Source organism: Petromyzon marinus, chromosome 48, assembly GCF_048934315.1.
Source record: "Petromyzon marinus isolate PM22_M1 ecotype Great Lakes invasive population chromosome 48, UKy_Petmar_22M1.pri1.0, whole genome shotgun sequence".
Taxonomy (NCBI): domain Eukaryota; kingdom Metazoa; phylum Chordata; class Hyperoartia; order Petromyzontiformes; family Petromyzontidae; genus Petromyzon; species Petromyzon marinus.
The window spans coordinates 1,809,206-1,832,963 of NC_133714.1; the positions used below are offsets into that span (position 1 = coordinate 1,809,206).

Sequence of the window (23,758 nt, forward strand, 5' to 3'; positions counted from 1 at the left end):
GCTACGAATCCGGTAACCCGGTTTGGATTCCAGCTCACGGCCAACACCGGTGACGATTACCTGAACCGGTCGTAGGCCTCCTCCCCTAGGTAGACTCAGCCTCAAATGAGTACCTGGTGCGGTATGTAAAACCATCGCCACTGGGGAGAGAAAGACGACCGGGCGTGGTGCTAGCCACCCACCCCCTCGTGTACTGTTCCGGCCTTCATAGGTGCTCGCTAACAGCACTTACCCCTACAGTCTGTTAAGGCTACACGGGGGGGGGTCTTTGTTTTCATATAAAAGTGCCACGCCTCCTAGTGTGGCTAAGAGGTCACTTGAAGGAATCTCAGAAGTATTTCTGTGATATCTCACTCTGTGGACCGCTGTCTAATGGGGATAAAACATTCGGTCTGCCAGATTCCCGAATGGATTAATCTTCTCTCGTCACATGACTAGAAGGTAGCCACCTGCCGACCACCTTGTCAGTGGTGGACTCATTACTCTGGGGCCAATGCAATAAGTATCCACATGTGCACCAATGATGTCTTTGAGGTATTCTGATCTCCCTCTTCCTAGCATTCCGAGGTCAAGGCTCCGTTCCTCGGGGTGATCGGGCATTTTTCCAGCGAAGCCCCACGTCTATGGAACGCGTTGCCTCGGACAATAAGTCAATCAGAATCTTTCGAGATATGCCCTGAAAAGTCACCCCTTTAAAATGGCCCTTCCCCCTCCACCACCCAGAGTTTTGGTCGTTTACGCGGCTGGTTCTGTCGTATTTCATGCTGCCCATGCACGGCGGCGCATTGGGATCCTTGGATGAAATGCGACTTGAAGATGTCAATAATGACGATGAATGTACATTGTTTGAGAGTCCTATCCGAACTGACCACCGCCGGTCATGGGTGACCAGCAGATGGCAGCACAGCGATTGCTCCGTGAAGCTCCCAGAGTCACCGCCTCGTGCGTGTGTGGAGGAGTGTCGCCGGCTTCCCCGGGGTCTCCTGCCACGCGCAGCTCAACGCTCGACACATGGAATTTGGCTCAAACGTTCCCCATGTTGCAGAGCATCCTACTGAACAATAGGATTCCGATTCAGCGAGGATTCCCCCGGTTTAAGAGCTTTAAAAAAAATACGTCATGCAATACTAAATTCATAACCCCACTGTCAATCCACTGCTGGATGAGCGCCTCTCCGTGCCGAGGCAGGTTCACAGCGGAGTGCGCTAACCACTGCGCCACCACTCGGGCCCCGTGTTGCTGAGAGGCATTTGAAATCGCCACCAGAAGAATGGAGACGTGCGTCGTTTGACTTACGGGCGACGCTTTGAAACTTCGAATGCAGATTGCGTCTCTCTTGTACACTCTGCCTCTCCATTGGACGTCCGCGTCTCCCCGTGTCTCCATTGTCTGCCGCGTCTCTCTAACACTCAATCTCCCAAGACCGAGACTCCCACCACGACCACCACCAACTCCATTCCCGCACTACCCCCCACCCCATCTCCTCCCGTGCGAGAGAACCCCCCCCCCCTCCCACGTGACTCCTCCCCCGGCTAGCATCCACCACCAAACGTCCTCCAGCATCATCATCGTGGTTGTCATCTCTCTCACTTCTCACGCTTCATCCACCATCAGCCGCTCCTCGGACCAGAGTCCTAAACGAGAGCCGCGGGGAGAGAGAGAGAGAGGGAGAGAGGCTTCGCGGAGTGCGCGATTCCCCCGGGAGTATAGAGGGAGTCGAGGTCTCCTGTGGCGGGTGCTGGTGGCGAGACGCTGGGGACAGGGAGACTCCCAGAGCCGGGCTCTGGGAAGGAAGCACGAGGGGGGTGGGGGGGGTCCGCGCGGCGTGGTTGTGTCTCGCTGCCGTCTCTCCGTCTCTGCCGTCCCTAACTCGCCTCTCCACTCCGTTTCTCGTGCGTCTCCTGTGCCTACAATCACTTTACTGCGTCTTGGCGTGGTGTCTCTCTGCGGTGTTTCGAGTCTTTGATGTGTCTCCGGTCTTTGCTGTGTCCCAGTGCTGTCTCTGTGCTGTTTCTCTGTCACATATCTGCTGTGTCTTTCTCGTTCCTGCTGTCTCTCTAATCTCATTGCCGTGTCTCTCTGCCGTGTCTGGCTGCATGCTGTGTCTCTCCAGTAATTGCTGTCTATCGACTGTGTCTCTGTAACCTCTGCTGTGCCTTTCTAGTCCCTGCTGTGTCGCTAGTATCTGCTGTGTCTCAGCTGTCTTTCTGTCGTGTCTCTCTGCTGTCTCTCTAGTCTCTTTACTGTGTCTCTGCCGTGTCTGGCTGCATGCTGTCTCTCTAGTCCTCGCTGTGTCTATCTCGTCTCAGCTGTCTCCCAGTGTATTTGCCGTGTGTCTGTCTGCCGTGTCTCTGTGATCTCCGCCGTGTCTCTGTGATCTCCGCCGTGTCTCTGTGATCTCCGCCTTGTCTCCACATCGACTCTTTCTCACCATCCACTCCACATCGACTCTTTCTCAACATCCACTCCACATCGACTCTCTCTCACCATCCACTCCACATCGACTCTCTCTCACCATCCACTCCATATCGACTCTTTCTCACCATCCACTCCACATCGACTCTCTCTCACCATCCACTCCACATCGACTCTTTCTCACCATCCACCCCACATCGACTCTTTCTCACCATCCACTCCACATCGACTCTCTTCCACTGCCACCCTCTTGCGCCTCTTCTGCCCTTCTTCTTGCTCCTCGTCCAGCCTCTTACCCCCACCACCACCCCCACCACCAACCCCACCACCCTCTCTGCTCCTCCACCCGCCGCTCCATCACCCCCAGCTCGGCGATGTCGAACCGCGACACAACCGGCGACCTCAGCAGTGGCCCAACGAGACGCCCACCCAGGGCCCTCGCAGAAGACGTCACCGGCGGCCTAACAAGGGAGCCGAGAGGGGAGGTCGCCGGCGGCCTAACAAGGGAGCCGAGAGGGGAGGTCGCAGGCGGCCTAACAAGGGAGCCGAGAGGGGAGGTCGCCGGCGGCCTAACAAGGGAGCCGAGAGGGGAGGTCGCCGGCGGCCTAGCAAGGGAGCCGAGAGGGGAGGTCGCCGGCGGCCTGGCAAGGGACCCGGCTCGCGACCTCGCGGGGGCCCTTCGCCCCGCGCCACGTACCCACTGGGTGGTGAGCGCCCTCGCCGCGCACTTTGGTCACGACCGCGGGGCCGAGAACGAAATCGCGGTGCTGGCCACCGGCCTCGACCAGTACCTCCAGGAGGTGTTCCACCACCTGGACTACCCGGGACTGGGCACCCTGCCCGCAGACGACTTCAGGGCACTGTGCGACGTCTTGGGCCTCACGGACGAACGCGCACGTGGTGGCGATGGCGGTGACGACGACGACCAGAGTGATTATGATGATGGAGGAGGTGGCGGTGGTGGTTGTGGTGGCAGTAGCAGCATCCGTCTCCTGAAGGACCTCCCACAGAGGTTGACCTTCAGACAGTTCCACGCCAGGCTGTGCGACCACTTTTCCTGCGCCCAGCGTCCACCTGGCCCCGGGGAACGCATGCCCGTGGGCGAGGAGAACGAGCTCATTGAAGCTCAGATCAGGGTGCGAGACCCTGTGAGGAGGAGGAGGAGGGTTGCGACGACGACAAGGATGATGATGTCGAGGAACACGTGCAGCAGCAGCAGCAGTAACAGCAGCAGCGGTAGCAGCGGCGGCAGCGGCGGCGGCGGCAACGGAGGCTGCGCGGCTTCCCCACCCCGTGGCGACGGCGAGACGGACGGGGGGTCAACGGAGGGGTCGGATGAGTGGACGCATCTCGTGGAGGACGAGAACGCGAGCCTGAGGGAGCTGGTGGAGGACCTGAGAGTGGCGCTGCAGAGCAGCGACGCGCGCTGCCTGGCGCTCAACGTGGCGCTGCGCAAGAGGCGCCGGCAGGAGCCCTCCGGTTCCACCCCGGGCCCTCACCCGGGTTCTCACCTGGACCCTCACCTGGGCCCTCACCTGGGCCCTCACCTGGACTCTCACCTGGACACTCGAGTAGGTTCTCACCTGGGCCCTCACCTGGACCCTCACCTGGGCCCTCACCTGGACCCTCACCTGGGCCCTCACCTGGACCCTCACCTGGGCCCTCACCTGGACCCTCACCTGGGGGGCCCTCACCTGGACTCTCACCTGGACACTCGCGTAGATTCTCACCTGGTCCCACACCTGGGCACTCAACTGGACCCTCACATGGACCCTCACCGGGACCCTCACCTGGACCCGCGCCTGCAGGTGGCTCTGCGGCACGCGGTGCACAGGGAACGCGCGCTCGTGCACGCGCAGGTGGAGACGGCGAGGAGGGTGCGCGAGGCGCGGCGCCTCCTCGCCAAGGGGCTCGCGCGCGTGCTGCAGCTCGAGGCGCTATGGAGCAGGTGCGGTGTGTGATGGGTGTAACAGGTGTGGTGTGTGATGGGTGTAACAGGTGTGGTGTGTGATGGGTGTAACAGGTGCGGTGTGTGATGGGTGTAACAGGTGCGGTGTGTGATGGGTGTGACAGGTGTGGTGTGTGATGGGTGTAACAGGTGCGGTGTGTGATGGGTGGAGCAGGTGCGGTGTGTGATGGGTGTGACAGGTGTGGTGTGTGATGGGTGTAACAGGTGCGGTGTGTGATGGGTGTGACAGGTGTGGTGTGTGATGGGTGTAACAGGTGTGGTGTGTGATGGGTGTAACAGGTGTGGTGTGTGATGGGTGGAGCAGGTGTGGTGTGTGATGGGTGTAACAGGTGCGGTGTGTGATGGGTGTAACAGGTGTGGTGTATGATGAGTGTAACAGGTGCGGTGTGTGATGGGTGTAACAGGTGCGGTGTGTGATGGGTGGAGCAGGTGTGGTGTATGATGGGTGTAACAGGTGCGGTGTGTGATGGGTGTGACAGGTGTGGTGTGTGATGGGTGTAACAGGTGTGGTGTGTGATGGGTGTAACAGGTGTGGTGTGTGATGGGTGTAACAGGTGTGGTGTGTGATGGGTGTAACAGGTGTGGTGTGTGATGGGTGTAACAGGTGTGGTGTGTGATGGGTGTAACAGGTGTGGTTTGTGATGGGTGTAACAGGTGTGGTGTGTGATGGGTGTAACAGGTGTGCTTTGTGATGGGTGTGACAGGTGTGGTGTGTGATGGGTGTAACAGGTGTGGTGTGTGATGGGTGTAACAGGTGTGGTGTGTGATGTGTGTAACAGGTGTCGTGTGTGATGGGTGTAACAGGTGTGGTGTGTGATGGGTGTAACAGGTGTGGCGCGTGATGGGTGTAACAGGTGCGGTGTGTGATGGGTGTGACAGGTGTGGTGTGTGATGGGTGTAACAGGTGCGGTGTGTGATGGGTGTAACAGGTGTGGTGTGTGATGGGTGTAACAGGTGTGGTGTGTGATGGGTGTAACAGGTGTGGTGTGTGATGGGTGTAACAGGTGTGGTGTGTGATGGGTGTAACAGGTGTGGTGTGTGATGGGTGTAACAGGTGTGGTTTGTGATGGGTGTAACAGGTGTGGTGTGTGATGGGTGTAACAGGTGTGCTTTGTGATGGGTGTGACAGGTGTGGTGTGTGATGGGTGTAACAGGTGTGGTGTGTGATGGGTGTAACAGGTGTGGTGTGTGATGTGTGTAACAGGTGTGGTGTGTGATGGGTGTAACAGGTGTGGCGCGTGATGGGTGGAGCAGCTGCGGTGTGTGATGGGTGGAGCAGGTGTGGTGCGTGATGGGTGTAACAGGTGCGGTGTGTGATGGGTGTAACAGGTGTGGTGTATGATGAGTGTAACAGGTGCGGTGTGTGATGGGTGTAACAGGTGCGGTGTGTGATGGGTGGAGCAGGTGTGGTGTATGATGGGTGTAACAGGTGCGGTGTGTGATGGGTGTGACAGGTGTGGTGTGTGATGGGTGTAACAGGTGTGGTGTGTGATGGGTGTAACAGGTGTGGTGTGTGATGGGTGTAACAGGTGTGGTGTGTGATGGGTGTAACAGGTGTGGTGTGTGATGGGTGTAACAGGTGTGGTGTGTGATGGGTGTAACAGGTGTGGTTTGTGATGGGTGTAACAGGTGTGGTGTGTGATGGGTGTAACAGGTGTGCTTTGTGATGGGTGTGACAGGTGTGGTGTGTGATGGGTGTAACAGGTGTGGTGTGTGATGGGTGTAACAGGTGTGGTGTGTGATGTGTGTAACAGGTGTCGTGTGTGATGGGTGTAACAGGTGTGGTGTGTGATGGGTGTAACAGGTGTGGCGCGTGATGGGTGTAACAGGTGCGGTGTGTGATGGGTGTGACAGGTGTGGTGTGTGATGGGTGTAACAGGTGCGGTGTGTGATGGGTGTAACAGGTGTGGTGTGTGATGGGTGTAACAGGTGTGGTGTGTGATGGGTGTAACAGGTGTGGTGTGTGATGGGTGTAACAGGTGTGGTGTGTGATGGGTGTAACAGGTGTGGTGTGTGATGGGTGTAACAGGTGTGGTTTGTGATGGGTGTAACAGGTGTGGTGTGTGATGGGTGTAACAGGTGTGCTTTGTGATGGGTGTGACAGGTGTGGTGTGTGATGGGTGTAACAGGTGTGGTGTGTGATGGGTGTAACAGGTGTGGTGTGTGATGTGTGTAACAGGTGTGGTGTGTGATGGGTGTAACAGGTGTGGCGCGTGATGGGTGGAGCAGCTGCGGTGTGTGATGGGTGGAGCAGGTGTGGTGCGTGATGGGTGTAACAGGTGTGGTGTGTGATGGGTGTAACAGGTGCGGTGTGTGATGGGTGGAGCAAGTGTGGTGTGTGATGGGTGTGACAGGTGTGGTGTGTGATGGGTGGAGCAGGTGTGGTGTGTGATGGGTGTAACAGGTGTGGCGTGTGATTGGTGTAACAGGTGTGGTGTGTGATGGGTGTAACAGGTGTGGTATGTGATGGGTGGAGTATGTGTGGTGTGTGATGGGTGTAGCAGGTGCGTGTGTGATGGGTGTAACAGGTGTGGTGTGTGATGGGTGTAACAGGTGTGGTGTGTGATGGGTGTAACAGGTGCGGTGTGTGATGGGTGTAACAGGTGTGGTGTATGATGGGTGTGACAGGTGTGGTGTGTGATGGGTGGAGCAGGTGTGGCGTGTGATGGGTGTAACAGGTGTGGTGTGTGATGGGCTTAACAGATGTGGTGTGTGATGGGTGTAACAGGTGTGGTGTGTGATGGGTGTAACAGGTGTGGTGTGTGATGGGTGTAACAGGTGTGGTGTGTGTAACAGTTGTGGTGTGTGATGGGTGTAACAGGTGTGGTGTGTGATGGGTGGAGCAGGTGCGGTGTGTGATGGGTGTAACAGGTGTGGTGTGTGATGGGTGTAACAGGTGTGGTGTGTGATGGGTGTAACAGGTGTGGTGTGTGATGGGTGTAACAGGTGTGGTGTGTGATGGGTGTAACAGGTGTGGTGTGTGATGGGTGTAACAGGTGTGGTGTGTGATGGGTGTAACAGGTGTGGTGTGTGATGGGTGTAACAGGTGTGGTGTGTGATGGGTGTAACAGGTGTGGTGTGTGTAACAGGTGTGGGTGTGATGGGTGTAACAGGTGTGGTGTGTGATGGGTGGAGCAGGTGCGGTGTGTGATGGGTGTAACAGGTGTGGTGTGTGATGGGTGTAACAGGTGTGGTGTGTGATGGGTGTAACAGGTGTGGTGTGTGATGGGTGTAACAGATGTGGTGTGTGTAACAGGTGTGGTGTGTGATGGGTGTAACAGGTGTGGAGTGTGATGGGTGGAGCAGGTGCGCTGTGTGATGGGTGTAACAGGTGTGGTGTGTGATGGGTGTAACAGGTGTGGTGTGTGATGGGTGCTGCAAGTGTGTGATGGGTGTAACAGGTGTGGTGTGTGATGGGTGTAACAGGTGTGGTGTGTGATGGGTGTAACAGGTGTGGTGTGTGATGGGTGTAACAGGTGTGGTGTGTGTAACAGGTGTGGTGTGTGATGGGTGTAACAGGTGTGGTGTGTGATGGGTGTAACAGGTGTGGTGTGTGATGGGTGTAACAGGTGTGGTGTGTGATAGGTGCTGCAAGTGTGTGATGGGTGTAACAAGTGTGTGGTGGTGGGAGTAACAGGTTTGTTATGGGTGCTGCAGATGTGTCCGTGATGGGTGCTGTAGGTGTTTGTGAAGAGTCCTGCAGGTGTGTTATGGGTGCTACAGGGATTGTGATGAGTGATGCAGGTGTGTACTAGGTACTGCAGTTGTGTGAGGGTGGAACAGGTGTTTGAATGCTGGTGTATATGTGTGTGCAGATAACTTCTACAGATGTACGAAAGGCAGTACACGTGTTTGACGGATAGGTAAAGTGTGTGAAGGATAGCGCATGCTAAGAGACTCGATCTCAATGAAGTCACCGCGGCCTGGTGGAACAGATCCTCAATAATTGGGGTGCTTTCGTTCGTCTCCATGAGCCTGAGGCAATCGTTACCAAAATTAATTTTAAAATTCGTTCCACTGTCAACACTCGTTGCCCTCCCATGCCGAGCCTGACCACCGCCATAGGAATGTGGAATGTCCACCACTGGCCTCACGAAATGCGCATCGCCCGGCGCTGCTTTTGAATGGAACAGAGATACGCGAACTTATTGTTGTTGTGTGTGTTTGTGTGTGTCTGTGTGTTTGTGTGTTTGCGTGTGTGTGTGTTTGTGTGTGTATTTGTGTTTGTCTGTGTGTGTTTGTGTGTGTTTTGTGTGTGTTTGCGTGTGTGTTTGTGTGTGTGTGTGTTTGTGTGTGTGTGTGTTTGTGTGTGTCTGTGAGCGATAGTGTAGCGGTTAGCGCGCTGCGCTATGAACCTGGCGACCCGGGTTCGATTCCCGCTCACGGGCAACACCAGTGACGATTATCTGAACCGGTCCCGGGCCTCCCCTAGGTCGACTCAGCCTCAAATGAGTACCTGGTGCGGTGTGTAAACATCGCCACTAGGGAGACAAAGGCGGTCGGGCGTGGTGCTGGCCACCCACCCCCTCGTGTACCGTTCTGGCCTTCATAGGTGCTCGCTAACAGCACTTGCCCCTACAGTCTGTTACAGGCTATATGGGGGATCTTTGTCTTTGTCTGTGTGGTTGTGTGTTTTCTGTGTGTGTTTTCTGTGTGTGTGTGGTTGTGTGTGTGGTTGTGTGTGTGTTTGTGTGTTTTGTTTGTGTGTGTTTGTGTGTGTTTTGTGTGTGTGTGTGTCTGTGTGGTTGTGTGTGTGTGTTTGTGTGTGTGTTTGCGTGTGTTTGTGTGTTTCGTGTTGACCAAGGGGACGTCCGCTTTCCAATTCAAAGCGAGTGTGAGGGCATGGTGTGGTGGGTGGGTGTGGGTTGGTATGTGTAGTGGGTGGGTGTTGTGGGGGGGGGGAGGAGATGTCGAGATCCTTTCACAGAGTTTGTTAGGGGGCAGGGAGAGGGTGGCGGGAATGGGTGGGGGGGTGGCACGCGGATCGCTGTGTCCCTACAGCACAGCAGCTGGGCTCTCACTCGCTCGCCCGGGGCAGATGCCAGCACAATGGGGACGGAGAGAGAGGAGACAGAGGAGACCCAGGCCGGTCAAACATTCAAACATTGGGCGCTTTTGAAACAGGAGGGTGATGGTGGGGGAGCACAACAAAAGAGAAAGCAGCCCCATCACGCCGTGGCCACGAACGTCAAAGGCAAGATAATTAAATGTTCTCTCATGCAAATTTAGCGGGTGTTGTGTGCGTTGCTTTCACACCGGTCACTGCGGCGAGATGCGTGTGGAGCGGTGAGCGCTGCGCTACGAACCCGGCGACCCGAGTTGGATTCTCGTTCACGGCCAACACCGGTGGCGATTGGCTGAACCGGTCCTGGGCCTCCACTAGGTCGACTCAGCCTCAAATGCGTACCCGGTGCGGTGTGTAAATATCGTCACTAGGGAGACAAAGGCGGCCGGGCGTGGTGCTGGCCACCCACCCCCTCGTGTGCCGTGCCGGCCTTCGTAGGTGCTCGCTAACAGCACTTGCCCCAACAGTCTGTTAAGGCTACACGGGGGATCTTTGTTTTTTGTCACACCGGTGACTGCCGCGAGTTTGTGTTGTTGTTGTTGAAACAGCCGTCTTGTTTGTTGTTCTTGTTGTTGTGGTGGTGGTGGTGGTGGTAATGCCCGAGATGAAATCTCGCCAGATCTCAAAAGCTAAGCAGTGGTTGAGGCTGGACAGTGTTCGGATGGGCGAACAACGGGTGCTGTAACAGGGGGCTGTCGCGTGCAGCAAAACATCCACGAATGTTCTTGCGCTCTCTGCAGCCCCAACAAGCTTCACCGACCTGCGCTGACCAGCGTGGTGAGGTCAAATATTCACAGCGAGTCTGCAGGGCGTGGTGGGGAAGCTCTCATCCAGCAGTCGATCCTCCCGGGTCGCTCTCACAAATGAGACGATCCTCGTCTCTTGAGTTACTTGGCCTCGTTAAACTGAACTTTACAACAAAACATTGGGCAGTTAGCAAATGTGGAAATGTGGAATATCCGCACTTGGCGGAGATGCGCATTGTCCCGCGCTCGCTTGAACGCGGAGACAGCGGACAGGAGCTTTGCATGCCGCGTGGTGAGATGACGATGATTCTCAGCTTCTCTCTCTCTCCCTGGCTCGGGGTTCGCACGTCGGTGGCGAGATGTTAGCTACCTCGCCTGGCATGCAGGGGGTCATACATTTGAGAAGTGCATTGCCCGAGCGAATAACCCGTTGAGCTACACACGGCCCTCTTTTCAAGTGTGTCTCGGTCAGCAGATAGACACGGCCTGGAAGAGTTAATAAACAAGATCTTACAAAATATTTAAAATGTAAAGTTAAAATTAAAACCAAGCGATTATACAAAGCAATTACGTACATTTGCATTGTTTCGACCTCAACAATGTCTGTTGACAAGAGTACAATGATGGCAGAGTGGCGATCCCCAGAGAAGACTCCGCCACTTGGTTCCAAAACTATGGAGCAGCAGCCACCCACGGTAAACGCTTTTTGGACCAAGTTCAGAACAAAATCTAGGAATCGTGAACAAAGGTCGTGGGTTCGATCCCGACCCTGACGACGCCTGTTGTATATTTGGAGTTTGCGTGTCTCTCTCTCCTCTCTCATCATCATCACGGTGGCTAGGAGATGTTAACTACCTCGTCTGGTATACAGGAGGTCGTGGCGTCGATTCCTGACCCTGACGATGCCTGTTGTATATTAGGAGTTTGCGTGTCTCTCTCTCTCCATCGGTCTCGTGGATTTTTCTCCGGGACCTCAGTTTTTCCCCCTCCACATTTAGAATCAACATCACGCGTTTAGAGTAATTTTGTTTGCTAGAAATGACCACGTGTTGGTAAGCCACTTCGTTGAGCTTTCATTTGTGGCGCTGTCGCTGAAAAATAGCTACCATAGCTCAGCGGGCCTTGGTAGAATAAAAGCTCGTTGAGAGAGTTCCAGATACAACTCGTGGACAGTCAAACTCGTGGATAGCAAGTTCGTAAATAACGAGGGAATATTCTACATGAAAATTTCGCGATAATGTAACTTACACATGAGGGAGCGAATTCGATTTTCGTTTCATGAAATTAGCGGGTTTTTTTCAAATGATTAATATTTTGTCGTAATATCGTGCTTGAAAAATGTTTGCTGCATTCTTTAAAAAAGAGATATAACTTCGTCGAATTATGTTTCCATAGTAACGCATTTCCAATCGTATACAGTAACCTAAGATGATGGGGGAAATATATTTTTTACGAACGGAATTTCGATTTATGGACTTTTCCTGATCGTATCTGTTATAGACGGTCACTCGCGTAGGGCGCTTTCAGATGCTCTTCTGCGGGCCGTCTGGAACGCTCTTCCTTTCGATATTACGAAACCACTGGAGCTACGCACTTTTAAATGATCATCTAGATTTAAAACTAATTTCTTTAAACCCGCTTTTTGTGTTTAGTTTGTTGTCCTTCCCCCGCACCTCCGCTGAGCACGGTTGGCTACGTACGGTGCGAAAGAAGTCCAAGATACAGTACGTAAATGCCCTCTATAGGCGCTGGCTCGAGGAGTTTGCTCTACAGCTTTGTAGGTCGACTCAGCCTCAAATGATTACCTTTATGCGGTGTGTAAACCATCGCTACTAGGGAGACAAAGGTGGCCGGGCGTGGTGCTGGCCACCCACCCCCTCGTGTGCCGTTCCTGGCCTTCATAGGTGCTCGCAAATCAGCGCTTGGCCCAACAGTCTGTTCACGCTATACGGGGGGGGGGGGGGGGGGTCTTTGTCTTTGTATGTTGAGCTTCTTTTGCACCGTACGTAGCCAACCGTGCTAATGTGGTGGCGGTGCGGCACACACAAGCCGCTGTGTGCCATGCCGGCCTTCGTAGGTCCCTGCTACCACCGACGACACTTGCCCACCCCCCCAACTCCCACCGCCCCATCAATCTGTCAAAGGCTCTAGCGGAGTGTGTGTGGGGGGGGGGGGGGCACGGGAGATCTTTGACTTTGCGATGGCGTGGGTTTGCAGGCACCAGGCGCATCGCGTTCAGCGCTCCTGGGCGGCGGAGCGCGACAGAAGCTTCTCGTGCGCCTCTCTCCCGTCGCCCAGACGCCGCTCGCCCACGGGCGGCGCTGCCTCGCCCACGTCGCAAGGTGCACGCGGGGCAATTGTCGCGGCGGCGGCCGGCGGCGGCGGTGGCGGCGGTGGCACGTCTCGATCGCGCCGCAGTGCGGTGACGATTTTACGAGATCAAAGCCACGAGGAGCATGGCCGAAGGGGAGAAGGTGCCCTGCGTGTATGCATTTATTATTTTGGACAGCTTGTGGGGGGCAAATCAAACAAAAAAAAGCTTCATGGCTCATCGGATTCCTCCAGTCCAAAGAGAGATGATTTCCGACGGTGGCTTTCTTTCGCACCGTACGTAGCCAAACCGTGCTAATTCGGGAGGTGCGATCGGATGGACGACGTCAGAGGGGGACCGTGCAGAGATGGGGTTCGATGGACTTAACCGCCACCAGGGCACCGAGGACCAATATCTGTACTTTGGCACCCACGTACTGTAGTCCGTTACTGGTGGAATTCAAGGGGCTTCGCGATCCACCATCAGAGAGCAATGACCCAGCAATCACCCGGATGGATTTAGCCCAGTACGATTATTGTGCTCGAGACACGAAGCACAAGCGGCCACATATATATGTCGGGAGAAGTTACTTTGTTTTAATGTAGGGATTCTCAAGTCGGATATTTGTTTACTTCCCACCAGCCGTAGCGAGGATTGCTGAGTTGCTTATGCAGCGGTGTTGGAACAGTTATGGGGGCACAGCTGATGCATCTGCCAGTCATCTCAATCAGTCAACCCATTGCACCTGGGTCTGTCCCGTGACCTGCTTACCGGCAGAGAGAGCCTTCGACACTTCACGTGGCCTCAAAGTGCACCTAGCCTGGCATGAGCGCCGTGGCGACATCACCGGCACGTTAGTGGCGAACGGTCATTGTTGCTGTTGGTGGTGGCATTTGTGTTCTGATTTGTCCTGAGATCCATGCGCACTTTTTTGACGGTGTACCCGTGGATCGCTATACATGCAAGGGCAACTGCTGCTCCAGAGTCCTCCGCAGTGCTTCTCGCAACTCCCCATTCGCACGGTTGGCTACGTACGGTGCGAAATAGGTCCCACGTGCACACATACACTAGTGAAGGCCATTCTGCCACCAACAGTGAGGTGAGCAGGCAAATCGCAGGGCTGCCTGCACCACGGTGGTAAGATGATAACTACCTCGCCTGGTATAAAGGAGTTCGTGGGTTCGATCTCAACCCTGGCGCCTGCTGTATATTTGGAGTTTGCAAGTTCTCCCCGTGGTCGCGTGGATTTTTATCCGGGTCCTCTGTTTTTTTCCCCCTCCACCGTTATAATCAACGTGCGTTTAGAGATTATTTGACTGCTATAAATTGCCACGCGTTAAGCCGCTTCTCGTTTAACTATCATTTGCGGCTGGGTCGCCTCTTGAAAAAGACCTAGACAGCTCAGTGGGCCTTACCTGGTAAAATAGTTTATATTATAAAGCAGCCCTAAATAAAATAAATAAAACACCAAAAAAGACTTTTACTTGCATAGTCAGTGATTGTATTTTTTCATTTGCTATACAGCCACAGATAATACGACAAATCGCTAACCTTAAACACCCAATCGTTCGTAAAATGTTGAAGGCGGTAAAGTACTATAGTAATAGAGCAAGTGCAGAATCACTGAACCGGAATGAAAGCATTTAGCGCGGGGCCCTTGAAAGTGTGGGGCCCGTAGCTACTACATGTGTAGTAGCTGCTACACGTGTAGCAGCTGCTACACGTGTAGCAGCTGCTACACGTGTAGCAGCTGCTACACGTGTAGTAGCTGCTACACTTTCGCTGCTACGACCATTAATCCGGCATTGCCCATGGCCCCCGGCTCGTCCGTCGTCCGCAGGCGAGGAACGTCTTCTCCTCCGTGCCGTGGAGGGCCAGGAGGCGCCGGGCGAGGCCGTGGACGCGTGGAGATGCGGGCCTCGTGCCGAGGCCGGCTTCCCGCTGCCCGGCAAGCGGCCGACGCTGCCGCCCGACTGCTGTCCCTACGGGTGCGTGCGTGGGTGTCGGGGGGGACAGTGGGGGGGGGGGCGGGCGGGGGGTGGGGACTCATCCCTTTAGTCAGTCCGCTGCTGGATGAGGGCCTCGCTGGAGTTGCTTGTTGCAGGCTTCACCGCGCCGCCGGGCGGTGCGCGTTGGCGATGCTAGCACCGCAGCACCTACGGACAGCAACGGTTGGCTACGTACGGTGGGAAAGAAGTTCGCCGTACGTACGTACACCCTGCCTGCCAACTTGAACCCACGGGCGTACCGAGTACGTACGTATGCAGTATTGCATACGAATGCAAAAAAACAAAACGTCGGTTTTGACACGAGTGATCCGACTCAAGTCTCGTGCGCTTAAGAATCGGTACACGTCGAGAAGTGTGTAGGTGCGCCGCCTGCACCCCTCCGATTAGCCCTCGCACCTCCCCATTAGCACGGTTGGCTACATACGGTGCGAAAGAAGTTCAACATACAAAGACAAAGATCCCCCATATAGCCTTAACAGACTTTTGGGGCAAGTGCTGATTGGCGAGCACCTATGAAGGCCAGGAACGGCACACGAGGCTTTCCCGGATGAACAAGTGTCATAGTAATGATTAAGCAAAAATATAGAGGAAAAATGTTGATTTAAAGCTTTCGTGACTGCAGGGATTCATATTCTTGGACTTTACCGAAAGAACCAAGTATATAGAGGAATAAGTTGAAGATAATGATACACGAAAACATGTTATGACTTAATAAAGAGCAGTAAGATGATGACGATCATTTTAATTTCAATAGTGCTATAATGGCGATGATGATGATGTTGATGAAAATAAAACATCATTAGCAGTATGATGATGGTAATAATGATATATTGAGTAATTTTCATACCACAAGGTTGCAGGCCACTTGGCGCAAGTTTAGATAAAAACAAACACATTTACAAGGTTAAATGCTGTAAAAAACACTCATCATAATATAATAAAGTACAGAGAAAAGGAAAAAATGAACACAACAGTAAAATAATCATGAGATTCCAGATTAGAATCAGAAGGCTAAATTGTATATATCGACCTGAATTGTTGATTTTTAAGTAGCTACTTTTGGATAAAACCTCTGACATCATCAGACAGACAGTTAATAAATAAACAGTATGATGACGACGATGAACAGAAATCTGTCAATCAATCAACGGTCGCTTTATGATTAGAAGAACATGCGTAAGTCAGTCACGGCTGTCTCTCATGCACGATCCCATACGACCATTCATTAAAATCTGTAAGCCTATTGTTAGGTAGTTTCTGAAAGATATTTACAAGTTGAAATACAGTACCATGTTCTGTTAATAAAGCAAAGTATCGATATATATGTGTGTTTGCCCACACATCTGGTCAGGGAATTACCTCTTAAGAACAATCCCACATGTTGGAAGGGGGAATTCTTTAGTTGTCGCTGATTTGTGTGTGGTGTGTGGACTGCTCACGCTTGGCACTTTAATTATGAGCAGTGGACACAAAGATCTTTCAATAGTTCAATGGCAGTTGGGATCGTGATATCCTGCAGGCGATGTCAAGGCGGCTAAGTCAAGCAGTCATTGTGCCCCACACCGTGTGGATGTCCATAGGCATCACACAAATTTCAAGCCACGTTTGATAAAAAAAACAGAATTGAATGCTCCATAATACAACTTTTTTTTGGGGGGGTTATGGAATGCTATAGCCCGTAAAAAGAAAGCGCTTGCGAATCGAACTTTCAACAAGATACATTTGAACACCTTCTTCCCATCCGAACTAAGATTGTCGTCTTCCAACCCCTGCACGTGGTTCACTTACGGCTCACGGACACAGCTTTCGATGTTCAAAGCAAAACGTGTTTTGTTTTTTATTATTGCAACGTGCCTGCCTGCCTTCCTACGAGCTCTCAACACGTGCTCGTGGGTACACCAAGTGTAACACTCATCTCGATTGCATGCAAGGGGCCGTCCATAAATGACGTCACGCACCGGGGGGGGGGGTGGTCAGACATTTGTGACGATGTGTGACGAGGGGGGGAAAATGTGAAGTCACATCAAAATGCGCAACTTTAAATAAATATAGACAACACGTTCTACTTAATTAAATAGACTTTTTAATGTTTTCTCCTACAACATCAGAGTGCAGCGGCACATTAAATACGCACTACAATGACAATAGTTTAAAGCGATTTGAAGCATGTTTTATTTTGGGGGGGGGGGGGGTGCAGAGCTTTGTGACGTCATATTTGAGGTGGGGTCTAACTTTTTGTGACGTCGCGTGACGGGGGGGGGGGGTCAAAAATCGTCCAAAATCGCGTGACGTCATTTATGGAGGCCCCCAAGAGGTAAAATTACGACCTACGGGGGGTTGTGCGTCTCGCTTTAATTTAGAGAGTTCTTCCGTGAAAAACATGATGCTGGGCTATTTGATTACTTAACGCGAGTGATTTCTATACCAATTTAGCGGTCCCGAGCACTCGACTAATTGGACAGCACAACATTAATAGTCTTATTCTTTAAATCAAAATTTAGCACAACATTCGTTGGTGGGGGTGGGGGAGGTTACGTGTGGGGCTTGGTGACGTAATCGAAATCATCAGTCGCGTCACGCGTGGGCGTGGCTCGCTAAGGAGGGGCAGGGGGTTTCCCGCCTTCAACGAGACAGGAGGCAGCCGCCGCCATTTTTAAAAGCCCCCCCCCCCCAATTCCCTCCCGCCGCCTCTCCCCCCCCAACAATTGACGACAAACGAAGAAGTGGATGACAATTTGGAGCGGATTCCACCAACTCGACCTTTCGGCATCGTCGCGGTTCTCAATTCGGGTCGGCGTTGCGCCCCGCGGCCAAAATCCCCGGCGACGTACGCTGCCGTCTCGGCAGGAGCTTGCGCTTGGTCGCCTGGAACGGGCAAGCAATCCACTCGTGGGTTGCCACACGTGAGCACGGACTTGGTGTGCCACCAGGGGTCAGTGCAGGGCGGAACGTCCGTTGTTGCTTGTTGGTAACACGCAAGAGGGCTTTCGCGTCCGACGTTAGTAAAGGTTTTAAAAATAATAATCTGGGTTTAACCCGTTCTGGCTATAAAACATCATGTGCGTCGATTACCGGATAAATAACCTAACCGGAAATGGATACCCAGAGTCATTGATATGCATTCATTAATCCCCCCCCTCCACTTCGCACCGTGAAGGGCTCACAAGTGACGTCATCACATCTACGGCTCTATTTAAGGAACGAAACTGGAGGATTTCTTCACAAATCTGGCTGTCGCCTGATGAAGCTGGTTGTAATTACTGGCGAAACGTCGTACTCAGATTGTAAATGTTGTGGCTTGGCTCTCCAACACACCGGTTAGTGCTGTACTAGTGACGAATTGCCACGTTCTGTTTACGTGACAACCCTTACTAGTTGGCTGTGTCGGGTGGTGGCGGGTTTAACGACACATTTATATATTTACGCGATCTAACCCCAAAAACAAAACCTGTACTATGAATTTAGCAGTTCTAGCAATAAAACAGGTGTTAAGATGTTCGTATGCCAAATATAAGCCTTTTGCAAGGAATCAAGTTCGCATTAACCACACCCAGTACTTGTGGCGAACATGCAAACAAACACGCTCTGATTATAACAACATATACACATTGTCTTTGAAGCTGATTGGCCTACACCAGACATCAGCCTTCTTTTATGGCCTAGTCTCATCAGTGTCAGACCAGAGAACGTCACAAGGGGAACACATTTCATAATAAAGGTTTGTTTGTTTTATTTTGGGTAAGGGGTGGGTTAGATTTAGCAGGTAAAGGCCACTGAGCTATGTAGCTCTTTTTCAGACGCGACCTGGCCGCAAATGATAACGAAGTGGCTTATCAGGTGGACATTTATAGCAGCCAAACAACCCGAAACGTATCCATAATAGAGGGGTTTTTGTGGGTTAGATCGCGTAAATATTTAAATGTGTCGTTAAAACCCGCCACCACCCGACACAGCCAACTAGTAAGGGTTGTCGCGTAAACAAAAAAAGTGCCAATTAGTTACTAGAGTACTCTCAATTATTTTGGCAAACCTCGGCCGTCTTTGTCTCCCTCGTGGCGATGTTTACGCACCGATTAGCACGGTTGGCTACATACGGTGTGAAAAAAGTTCAACATACAGTACGTACATAAAGGTACTCATTTGCGGCTGAGTCGACCTTGGGGAGAAGCCCCAGGACCAGTTCAGACAATCCGTGAGCGGGAATCGAACCCCGGGGCACCCAGGTTTCGCAGCGCAGCGTAGCTAGACCGCTGCAACCGCCCGCCGTGGCTGCGACAAGACGCGAGTCAACTTGTGTCGATGTCTCTGCTCAAGATGCCGCAAGGGGCTGGTCAAGCGGCTGGTGCGTACGTTCAGTGACCCGGAGGGCAGCCGAGAGAAAGGTGCCGGGAGGACGTGGGAAAAAATCGCCGCGGGAAGCTGGGAGGCGAGTCCGGCGAGGGGCCCGGAGAGCTTCCCCGGAGACTGGTGGAAGAAGGGAGGGCCTAAGGGGTCCCCGGCCGGAGGCTCGGAGATGGTGGAGCTGATGAGGAGGGTACAGAGGCTGTCGGCTCAGCTGCAGGAGGAGCAGGAAGTGCGACGGCGGAAGGGCGACGCACAACAGGTGATGATTCGACGTTCCACGTCGACGCCGGTAATAATCTCGCCGCCAGGGAGAGGTGATCTCAGAGGTCCAGGGTTTGAATCCAGGTTTCAGTCGCCTGTGATTCAACTGGGTTCTCAAGTGTAGTGAGTTCCTAGTCTCAGCCTGGTCACAGATGACTGCACACACACACACACAAAATGACGTGAAAATGTAGTTCTGTACTTAATTTGGATAAATTCCAGCTCTGAGATTGTCGGAGGGACTACAATGTGATGGACATTACAGACATTCATGTGTAGAGCGGGTGGGAAACTGCTGCCTTCTACTGTGTTTGACCAGAGATCACTTCAAGGGACCTCAGTGGTAGCTCTGTGATATCCACTTCCATGGGCCATTCAAAATATATAACACCAGGGCTGTTGGTTGTTTTTGGTAAATACAGTAACCCGGAAATATTTGGACAGAAGAGCCGAAAAGTGCCCAACATTCCATCGGAGCCACAAAATTATGTACGTGTCTCTTTAATATAACTTTACTCAATAACGGACAATTGCCAACATTTAATAGTTCAGTAGAGCAGAGAGGGCGCTAATGTATGGCGATTTCCATGAATGCGGGTTTGGTAGGGTGGGAAGAAAAGCTGAGTGGCTGGGAAAAATACCCATCACCAGCCCTCCGATTAGCACGGTTGGCTAGGTAACGGTGCAAAAGAAGTCCAACCAACATAATGATGAAAGTGGCGACTGTCTTTTGTTTGTGCTCGACAACAAACAAAAGGGACAACTGTGCTACTGAAAGATCCAACGCAGATGATCCCTGGATTTGATCTTCCACGAAGCTCATGGTCCCCCCTAAACATCAGCACACACCATGGCAGACGCGGATACCTGACGCACACATGGAATATTAAAAACTCTCTAGTGTGCGACTGTGGTCATTCAGAACGGACCGTACAACGTGTAACACCGCGTTGCCCGATCCACAGATACAAAGGAGACGTCACGGCGTTACACTTATCCGCTGCTGCTGACGCGGTTGTCTGGCTTGACCACCTGAATGTGAAATTGTAGTCGTTGTTTTGCATGGGCGCTGCGGTGGTATGTTGGATCGCGCTGTGTGTAACTGGGACGGGTGGGTGATGAGGCCAAGTGAATGGGGGCGTAATCTAGCGGGACAGCGCACGGCAAAACCACCGGCACCTCCTGTGAAACTACTGCTCGGGCTGTGTGCGTGAAAGAGACAGCGCATCATATGGTACATGCAGCCCGCATGGAGCTGAGTGAACTTGCCAGTGAGCAGTACCAGCGGTGTCAAGATCGGCCTCTGTGGAGGAGGCTCGTGAAGGACGCTGCCGGGCAGTTGGAGGCAGTCGCCCTCCAGCAACAATAGAGGGCAGAGGAGCGAAGCTCACAACAACGAGAGGAGCGCCGGGCGGCTAAAACACAGCAAGTTGGCACAGTAGGGGAGCACAGCTGGTGCATCTGCCAGTCAACCCAAGGCAAGACCTCCTGCCAGCGAGCGTTCGACGCTTCACGCGGCCTTAAAGCGCACGTAGCCTGGCACAAGCGCCGTGGTGATGTCGCCGTCACTTGGTGGCGAACGGCGGTTGTTGTTGTTGTTGTTGTTGCTGCATTCCATAGCGATGTAACCCCCCCCCCCCCACCGCGCTCTGAGCGCGGTGCGAAATTCCCCGAATGTGCTCGCGATTTGCTCGCAGTGGAGGGAAGGGCTCGTGGCGGAGCTGCGCGCCCGGCGAGAGGAGGGCCGGAGGCTGCAGACGGAGCTGCAGGTCCTGGAGGCGGAGCGCGTGCGGCTGTCCCTGGTGGAGGAGAAGATGGGCGACGTTCTGCACGCGATGCGACGCCTCGGGACGCTGGTGAGCGAGCGCAGCGCCATCGTCGCGCGGACACGAGCCGGTTCCCGGCCACGCCGCCGGGCGCCATGACGGGGAGATGTTAACTACCTCGCCTGGTATACAGGAGGTCGTGGGGTCGATCCCGACCCTGACGATGCCTGTTGTATATTAGGAGTTTGCGTGACTCTCCGCCCGTGGTCGCATGGATTTTTCTTTGGGCCCTCCGGTTTTTCCCTCCACATGTAGAAACACGCGTTTAGAATATTGGCTGCTATACATTTCCACGTGATATACTAGCCAATTCGTCCAGCTATCATTTGTTATAGCCAGGTCGCTTCTGAAAAAGAGCTATATAGTTCAGCGGGCCTTATATAGTGAAACAAAAAGCAAGTTTTGTTTAATAGTTGGTCTCTAAAGGTAATGGGCTTACGCTGACAATCCCCTACCCCAAGCCAGCCGGTCTCGCAACGTTGCGGAAAACACCGAGCTGAGAAACGAAAGCCCCCGGGGTTAAACGACCGACGCTCACCTCCCTCCTGGCGCGTTTCCCCCGCGCCCACCGTGCGGTCGTCTGCGCAGAACGCGTCCAGGCACCTGCTGGGCAAGATCCTCCTGGACACGCTGGAGTCGTGCCGGGACGTGGGCGGCCGCGACGACGCCGCGGGCCCGGAGGACGTCTCGGCCGTGCTGGACGCGCTGCGCGAGCGGCTGTCCGCGTGCGACCCGCTCGGTGCGGTGCACCTCGAGCCGCTCGGTCCGGGACAGAGGAGGACGTCCACCACAGCCGCCGCCGCCGCCGCCGGCTCCTCCTCCTCCTCCCCCGCTCCCTCCTCCTCGTCGTCCTCCTTGTTGTTGTCGTGCTGAGGGCGACATTCCTTTCGGTTGCTCTGAAGCTTCGGGAGAGAAGGGTATGGGGGGGGGGGGAATGAGAGGGGGCTTTAGTAGCGAATGAGGATAGATTGAAATCACGGGCAGAGGAGGAGAGGAAGGTTTTCAAGCCTGGGCTTAAACGGGTGGGGGGAACAGAGGATGGAGTCAGCAGTGTGGATGTATGTTGATTAACTTCTTCAATGTATCTTGAACTTCTTTCGCGCCGTACGTTGCCAACCATGCTAATTGGAGGTGGGGGGGGGGGGGAGGACAACAAACTAAACGCAAAAAGCGGTTCTAAAGAAAATGAGTTTGTCAATCAAGACGACGATTTAAAAGTGCACTGCCCCAGTGGCTTCCTAATATCGGAAGGGAGAGCGTTCCAGACGGCCGCAGAAGCGCACCTGCAAGCGCGCGATGGATGCCCAGAGGAAGGGAGTTCCAGGCTGTGGGGAGAAGTATTTGCAGCAGCAGAGAATGATGAGGGAGGGGGTGGGTGAGGATGTGTCCATGAAGATGGTGAAATACTCGGGTAGAGACATAGCGGATAGGGATAAACAGACAGACAAGCACGTGGCCTTGGTTGCGAGAGTGCAGTGGAGATGTGGGCAAGGGATGACACCACGCAGAATCTAGAATCATTTTTTCTTTTTAAATGGGTTAGCTCACGCAAATGTGTCGTAAACCTACCTCCACCGGACATATTTAATGAGTAAGGTTTGTCACGTGAACAGACCTTGCCAAATTGTTTCGGCTGATGATGCTGGTTTTTGTCATCACCAGCGAAACATCGTTAACTGAATTTGTAAAAGTTGCTGTGGGTTTGCTCTCTAGCACACAACCGGTGGTGCTGAAGTAGTGACGAATTGGCCCGTTCTGTTCACGCGACAAACATTATCGATTGGCTATCTCGGGTGGAGGTGGCTTCTAGACACATTTACACGATATAACATAACAAAAAAAAACGTTATCATGAATAATATTGGTCGTGCAAGCCTTTACGTGTTAGAATCTTGAACGTGGCGAGAAGCGATCTTGAGGTTCATTCAAAATTGGACGAAGAAGCTGAAGATTGTGGTGACGTGGTCTCGGTAGGAAACGTTCGGCTTCGGACAATGAACAGGTGACAAGCATTGATGTTTACCGCAGAAAAAGGCTTTGAATTGTTGTGTTATCGACGCATGAGGATACGGCTCACAGAACGTTAGTTTGTGTAAGATTGTCAACTGCTTCGCCGTGTTGAGTGCGTGGGCTCGCGTGGTTTTAATCGCTCGGTTGTCCAATCTCAGAATTCGAACACTTGTTGCGTTTCGCGCTCATTTGGAGGAGCAGCGGTGGACCGTTGCCCGAAGGGTCCAGGCGCGTCCGGCACGGCAGCGTTTGAAACCCACAGCGCATTGCCCCAGTGGACTGTGGGTGTCCCATTTAATAACCAACCGGACACCGATCTCACTCGCCGTGTAATAAAGCAAAGTGTTGACGTTTTGGTCGATCAACCGATGAGACGTGTGGACCCACGTTTGTCCAGTGGTGGTGGGGGGGGGAGAACTAACAAGGGAGTGGTGAAGTACTGATGGTAAAGCAACCTCCACAACCACGTGGGGAGGCGTGTATCCTGCAGTGGACTGACAAAGGGCTGGTAATTGCCGCAGCATGCATTGCAATGGCAAAGAGAAACAATGAGTTTGTGGGTGTACAAGACAAACAGCCCTCACCCAAAACTAGCCAGCCAGCCAAAGCATCTCGTCACATTGGCCGCATTGGCCCTACACTGGTGTCGTTCACTACTTTTCAGAGGGGGGGCACTTTCGCCGATAAAACATCAGTGTGAAAGACGCCACACATTTGAAACCGTTGGGGGTTTGACAGCAACACGATGATTATGGGGGGGGGGGGGGGGGGTGTCTCACGTTGTGTCTGGCTGTCGTGTGAT

The 23,758-nt window shown here is 53.3% G+C and overlaps 1 protein-coding gene across 1 annotated transcript; it reads left to right on the forward strand.

Moving 5' to 3' along the window:
- Positions 1-1,495: 1,495 nt before the first annotated feature.
- On the forward strand, positions 1,496-23,325 carry LOC116952691 (EF-hand and coiled-coil domain-containing protein 1-like). Its single transcript, XM_032972278.2, has 6 exons — positions 1,496-4,363; positions 12,413-12,537; positions 14,347-14,494; positions 18,830-19,118; positions 20,818-20,976; positions 21,535-23,325. The coding sequence occupies exons 1-6, from the start codon at positions 2,790-2,792 to the stop codon at positions 21,817-21,819; spliced, it is 2,580 nt and encodes an 859-aa protein (XP_032828169.2). The 5' UTR covers positions 1,496-2,789; the 3' UTR covers positions 21,820-23,325.
- The last annotated feature ends 433 nt before the right edge of the window (positions 23,326-23,758 follow it).